The sequence below is a fragment of the Cydia amplana genome, chromosome 12 (assembly GCF_948474715.1).
Source record: "Cydia amplana chromosome 12, ilCydAmpl1.1, whole genome shotgun sequence".
Taxonomy (NCBI): Eukaryota; Metazoa; Arthropoda; class Insecta; order Lepidoptera; family Tortricidae; genus Cydia; species Cydia amplana.
In genome coordinates, this window is record NC_086080.1 from 14,339,556 (window position 1) to 14,346,275 (window position 6,720).

At 39.2% G+C, this 6,720-nt stretch overlaps 2 protein-coding genes across 2 annotated transcripts in view; one reads left to right on the plus strand and one right to left on the minus strand.

Annotated features, from left to right (window-relative positions):
- The window catches only part of LOC134653115 (ubiquitin carboxyl-terminal hydrolase 5), a 38,730-nt gene extending 35,018 nt beyond the window's left edge, over window positions 1-3,712 (plus strand). Inside the window, exons 15-17 of the mRNA XM_063508421.1 lie at window positions 1,233-1,451; window positions 2,979-3,088; window positions 3,270-3,712. Of these exons, the coding sequence (XP_063364491.1) occupies window positions 1,233-1,451; window positions 2,979-3,088; window positions 3,270-3,332 (392 nt within the window). The 3' untranslated portion in view covers window positions 3,333-3,712. The remainder of the gene's footprint in view (window positions 1-1,232; window positions 1,452-2,978; window positions 3,089-3,269) is intronic.
- Window positions 3,713-4,444: 732 nt separating this feature from the next.
- On the minus strand, window positions 4,445-6,117 carry LOC134652629 (large ribosomal subunit protein mL66). Its single transcript, XM_063507790.1, has 3 exons — window positions 5,976-6,117; window positions 5,594-5,890; window positions 4,445-4,641 (listed from the first exon to the last, which is right to left on the minus strand). The coding sequence occupies exons 1-3, from the start codon at window positions 6,076-6,078 to the stop codon at window positions 4,499-4,501; spliced, it is 543 nt and encodes a 180-aa protein (XP_063363860.1). The 5' UTR covers window positions 6,079-6,117; the 3' UTR covers window positions 4,445-4,498.
- Between the last annotated feature and the right edge of the window lie 603 nt (window positions 6,118-6,720).

Below are 6,720 nucleotides of genomic sequence, written 5' to 3' on the forward strand. Positions count from 1 at the left end.
ACGCCACGCTGCACGCCCCGCCGAACGCTCCGTTCGAGCGTCCACTCAGGCCATACACTTAGAATGGCATTTGCTGGCTTCTTATTAAATTCCACGGTTTCTCACGGTCGTCTATTTAAAATTAATACTTAGCTACTCGGCAAGCAAATGCTTTCAATCTTTGTTTCGATAATGACAGTTGTTATTTAACACATTCATTGCCACCCAGCCAAACAAGACATCCGCGCCAGGCCACAAAAATGTCGTCATATAAAGCTGTAGTACCACGATCCCGACTATCGGGTCGTCCGGCCTGGGAACGAAATCATAAAATACCCGATAGTCTGGTTTTCGGCACTGAATATGTTAAAATTTATGGCTTGAACATGAAATGCTGCATTGGTATTTGTACTGATACCATGGTAACTCCAGGTTTAACCGGTTAACCCCGGGTTAGTGGAATGGTGCATGTGGGCCTTAGACACTAATGTACGATTACGATTTAACTCGCGTATTTTTAACCGTGCGAAATGTTAATGAGAGTCTAGGCCTCATTTTTTATTTATTTTAAACTAGCGACCCGCCGCGGCTTCGCACGGCTTAAGAAATTGTACATAAACCTTCCTCTTGAATCTATTAAAAATACTGCATCAAAATCCGTTGCGCAGTTTCAAAGATCTAAGCATACATAGGGACAGACAGCGGGGAGTGACTTTGTTTTATACTATGTAGTGATTAGAGATGCACCGGATATCCGGTTACTATCCGGTATCCGGCCGTTATTTTAGTATCCGGCCGGATACCGGATAGTGACCTACTATCCGGCCGGATACCGGATAGTAAAATTAACACATTTTGGGGTAAAATATGGAATCTAAAAAACAGTCACGGTCATAATGCTAACGCGACACAGTAGATAGAAATGAATACGTAACCATGTCACACAATACACTTATTTGTTTACACAAAAATACGCGCGCGCACTTGTAACTATAAACGAACTTACTACGTAATGACATGATAAAACTCGTTACGATCCTAGAAATGTGTCCGCGCGAACGTTCACTACGAAACAGGTCGAAACCTGCACGACGCGCACCTGCAAAACTCAAAATATAGGTATAGTTCCGCCGGCCGAATATCCGGCGGCCGGATACCGGATATTCGGCCAGTGTCCAGGCCGGATATCCGGTATCCGGCCAAACAACTATCCGTTGCATCTCTAGTAGTGATTCGGTTTAATCTGTTTATAGCGGCAGCAACAGCAAACCTAGACGAATCGAGCGTGGAACAGATCGTGAACATGGGTTTCACTCGCGAGCAGGCCGCTAAGGCGCTGTCTGCGACGGCGGGCGACGTGGGCCGCGCCGTGGACTGGATCTTCAGCCGCGCCGCCCAGCTGGACGCCTGGGAGCAGCCGCCGGCCGCGCCGCAGGCCCCGCCCCAGCCGCAGGCCAGGGACGGACCCGAGAGTGAGCACCATACAACTATACTTCATACCAGGGATGTTGCGAATATACGCATCCGCAACCGCGGAACTTCCGCATTATTTTCAACATCCGCATCCGCATAAAATCGATGCGGATTTAATGCGGATGTGGAACAGGTCGGTACAGGAACGTCTTAGCATCGGCGTAAGTGCTAGACTGCTAGGTAATTTAGTCATTAACCAAAAAAACCTATTAGAAATGAGCAGTCAAGCGTGAGTGGGACTTAATGTACGGAACCCTTGGAACGCGAGTCCGACTCGTACTTGTCCGGTTTTTTTAAATAAAAATTACTAAAATGTAATATTTGACGTTTTTTATGTACCTATCTTGACATCCGCATCCGCGGATGTGAGCCTTTAAAAATCCGCATCCGCATCCGCGGATGTCAAAAAATCGGCATCCGCAACATCCCTGCTTCATACAAGATTACATTACACCAGCGGTCGGCAACTTTTTAGCAGCCAAGGGCCACATAGTAGGTAACGAAGTTGACGCGGGCCACACTTTGTTAATATTTATGTCTAGACTAGACTGTCGTTTGTCAATATTACATACAAAATAGCCAGGGAGGCTCGCGGGCCGCAAGTGACAGGTTGCCGACCGCTGCATTACACTATACAAGATCACGTAATCGGAGATTCTTAACCAGCCGTACTCAACCGTTTTTATGAAAGCCGCAAAGACGGTTTTGCTCTGTAGCCGCGGGCCGCAAGATTAATTTGCTTAAAAGTGAACGATCATTACCATCCGAACGTCACTTTTAATACAATTTAGTTTTGCCTTTGTAGGTGTTTTATACGAAAACTTTCTTATTTCTTGTAAACTACAGCTGTAATATTGTATCATTTACAAATTATAATTTGAAAGACGCTAAAATGATTGTTGGATAAATTGGGTAGAAACGTTTTCTTTGATTTTTAATTCCTGATTTTCGGTTGCCATGGCCGAGGGTTGGTTAACTTCAGCTTGGTTTAGTTATTTATTCTGCTTAGCACTACGGTTGGCTGGTACAAAAAGCCTTATGACATTAAATCCGCCTTTTACACTGTAAAGCATAGTCTAATAAAACATGGTTTTGTCTTCCCAGAGTGACACAAGCCTACGTCACAATAACATTGCCACTTTATATAGCGCTATCGCATATTATCATATAGCGCTGTCGCCTGATGACGTAGGCTTGTGTCAGTCACGTGGTCTGAAGAGAGTACCAGGCGGAGTATATTATTATACCATGACTGTAAAGCTGATATGATGACAAATACTGAAAGTGGCTACAGGAACTGTACTACTCGAGTGAATCGTCTTAGGGTGGTATTCCACCTGTCCAATGTGTACCTATTTGCGTCTCACATTTTGCTTAGTGAGAGAGCGAGACGTAATGCACATGGGACCAAGAAATTGGACAGGTGGAATACCAACCTTATTGAAGATTATCTGTGAAACTACAGTCAGCAATAAAAACTCTCATCAAAAGTTTTTTTTTACAAATTTCTGTCTTTATTGTTTCAGAGTACAAACTGGTGGCATTCATCTCTCACATGGGCACGTCCACGATGGTCGGCCACTACGTGTGCCACATACTGCACGAAGGACGATGGGTGATATTCAATGACAATAAGGTACGGCGACGCTCTAATAAAACGTACCTTATTTTAAACCTTATGTCCTTCAAATAAGATCTCTAGCGGATACACAAGAATAATCGGCACAGAAAATATGATAAACGAAATGTTGTATGTTTAAATTTAAACTTTGTGTCCTGATAAGATCCAATTTTAAATGCAAATGGTTTTGTTGCAGGTGGCTCTCTCAGAAAACCCTCCAAAGGATCTCGGCTACTTGTATCTATATGAAAGGCTGTGATGATACAACTAGTGAATATTGTACCAAAAATCAGGGCACGGTTCAATAAGGAACATTTAGACTGCGTTAAAGTTTTTTACACTAAAGAGATTTAACTTTTTAGGCAGTATTTATTTTATAGAAACAAATTTTTATATTAGATATTTCGATTAGGTTAACAAAATTGAAAAACTGAAGGCTTGGCATAAGAATGCATTTGTGTTTGCAATTACTTTTACATAGTACCTACAGTGTTATTTTCTGTAAGAAACTACTGTAATTTATTTATTTGTTTAATGAAGTTGTATTATATGTATAAGCTCGACCATATAACGCAATAATTGCATGGTGTTTTAATGTCATCGCTGACAACGAATAATAATAGAAATTATCTGAGATGCTCTCTTTATTTCATTTTTTATTATTCCCTGTGCACAATCCTTTGATGTCCCACATAACACGTCATAATTACGACAACAAACCAGGGATGTTGCGGATGCAGATTTCTTGACATCCGCGGATGCGGATATTTAAAGCCTCACATCCGCGGATGCGGATGTCAAGATTTGGTACTTAAAAAACATCAAATATTTCATTTTTAGTAATTTTTATTTAAAAAAAATGAAACGTTTAGTGTTTGAGCAAGAATATAGGTGCGTTTTATTTAATAAACAATAACTTGGTCGAATTTTCGGGATCTAGACGATTTCCTTATTATATAATGACGAAATTACCTAGCTTTACGCCGCCGCTAAGACGTTCCTGTTACCGACTTGGTCGACATCCGCATCCGCATGAGCTCCGCATCGATTTTATGCGGATGCGGATGTTCCGCGGATGCGGATGCGAATATTCGCAACATCCCTGCAACAAACCTAACATGAAAGGAAAACAATCTATTTTTACCTATTTTTGGCTAGTTTAAAACATTCCCGCACCAAAAACCTGATGTGTGCTCATAATTTTTTAATAAAAATGCTAAATGTTACTCACTTCACATTTTAAAAGAGCACAAGATCCACTTTGGCAATCTAATCCCAAAAAATTAGGCAGGCTCTGATCATTATTACATCAAAATAGCTGCTGCATTTTCAAAATGAAAGGAAAAGGATTATTAAAAAATTTGATCTAAAGTAAATTCTAAACATATATTTATTGTACAACCGATTGATCTAGCTAGAAATGCATTATCGCTTGAACCTATCAACAGGTTTCGGTATTCTCTTCATGAAAATGGTACTTTCATCAAAGTATGTATTAAATTTCTTGTGGCCGAATCTCTTGGTGGGATCTTTCTTGCAGTAATCGGGAGTAAGGTTTATCATCAGACCTGAAAACAATAGATTTATACACATACTAAAAAATTGCTTCATGAGAACATTTATTACAGTCCCAACCAATTTAAAACTTCAAGGTAACTGAATCAATGGTAAATGTTAGTGGCATATGATAGGTAAAAAAGCGGCCAAGTGCGAGTCGGACTCGCCCATGAAGGGTTCCGTATTTAGGCGATTTATGACGTATAAAAAAAAACTACTTACTAGATCTCGTTCAAACCAATTTTCGGTGGAAGTTTACATGGTAATGTACATCATATATTTTTTTTAGTTTTATCATTCTGTTATTTTAGAAGTTACGGGGGGGGGACACACATTTTACCACTTTGGAAGTGTCTCTCACGCAAACTATTCAGTTTAGAAAAAAATGATATTAGAAACCTCTAAATCATTTTTGAAGACCTATCCATAGATACCCCACACGTATGGGTTTGATGAAAAAAAAAAATTTGAGTTTCAGTTCGAAGTATGGGGAACCCCAAAAATTTATTGTTTTTTTTCTATTTTTGTGTGAAAATCTTAATGCGGTTCACAGAATACATCTACTTACCAAGTTTCAACAGTATAGTTCTTATAGTTTCGGAGAAAAGTGGCTGTGACATATGGACGGACAGACAGACAGACATGACGAATCTATAAGGGTTCCGTTTTTTGCCATTTGGCTACGGAACCCTAAAAATACTCTACTGATTACACTTTACCATAAATAAATAATGTGCTCTCAGCTTTACCACTTCCTTCTAATGGGTAGGATTAGGAGCATGCAATATATGGATCTGGTCTGAGGATCATAGTTCAGACACCCAGACTTGCTAAAACTTCAGTGTAACAGAAACACATTATTATCCTCACCGCTAACAAAATAAAATTATAAATCTGGTTTTAAAATAAACTTGGCACCTCCATCCTCTGCTGTAACAGTAAATAATAATATACACTGCAAACCTGCTTTCTGTGCCATAGAAACCATCTTCCCAATTTTCTTCTGTTGACGTCGGCACAATCCCGTGATGCGACGCGGCAACATACAGCCGTCGGACCTCACAAACTGACTCAGTATTAGGACATCCGTATGTTTCACATCAAGCCCAAGGGCGCACATGTAGCAAGGAGGCTTCCCATCATCCTGGACGCCAGGAGCGAGGTCCTTTATCTTTTCAGCACGCACTAACAGCTCAGTCCGAGGAGAAGTAGCCTGGACTCCTTGTACAACTAATGCTGTACCTTCCTTTTTTTCGTGTACTAAAAGATTAGGAAGTGATTATAGGTTATGTTACAGAAGGGTATAATATTAAAATAATAGCACTTAAAGGAACACCTAACTTACTTTCTTTAATTTTAAGGGTTTTGGTAACAGACAAAGATCGAACTGTCGTTGATAATACGGCATTTTTAGCCGAGAAAAACCCAGCTCTAACCAACGCCGCCATTGTTGTTTATGTGATGTGACATCTGGCAAATAGCGTTTCGTTCGATCAGTGTGTGATTTCCTGATTTCAATGCTTTTGTCCGATTTAGTAGAAAATTGAAATTACTGCTGACAACACTCACAGATCTTGTCAGTAGAAAAAGGCGGCAAATTTGTAAAATCGCGAAGGAATAATTATGGTCCCATAGAACATTTTAATTTCCCGCCTTTTTTTACTGTCAGGATTTGCTTAACCAGCTTTATTATATTTTTATTATTACAAGATGCAATGCAAATAAAAATAAAATAAGTGGGTGGTAATTTATTTATTACGACACTGATAAGTTGATAATATACAATAAAGAAATTGTTAACAGTAAAATATACCTCATGTTTATGAAAAAGTGTAATATTTTTTCGTGCATTTTAGTATAATAATTTAACTGTAACATTAGGCAACAATAAAGTATACTATGTCTGTCAATAAAATATATAAAAGTACAGCAATGTACAATATTTCAAGATAAACTTTTGTAGAATCTGATGTATAAAAGATAGCAGCTGCTAAGCACACGATGAGACGATGTTTAAAATATATATTATATATCATTCAGTAAATGTACAGTTCTTTGTATTATTTTTGTTACTTTTTTGTTGTAGGTAT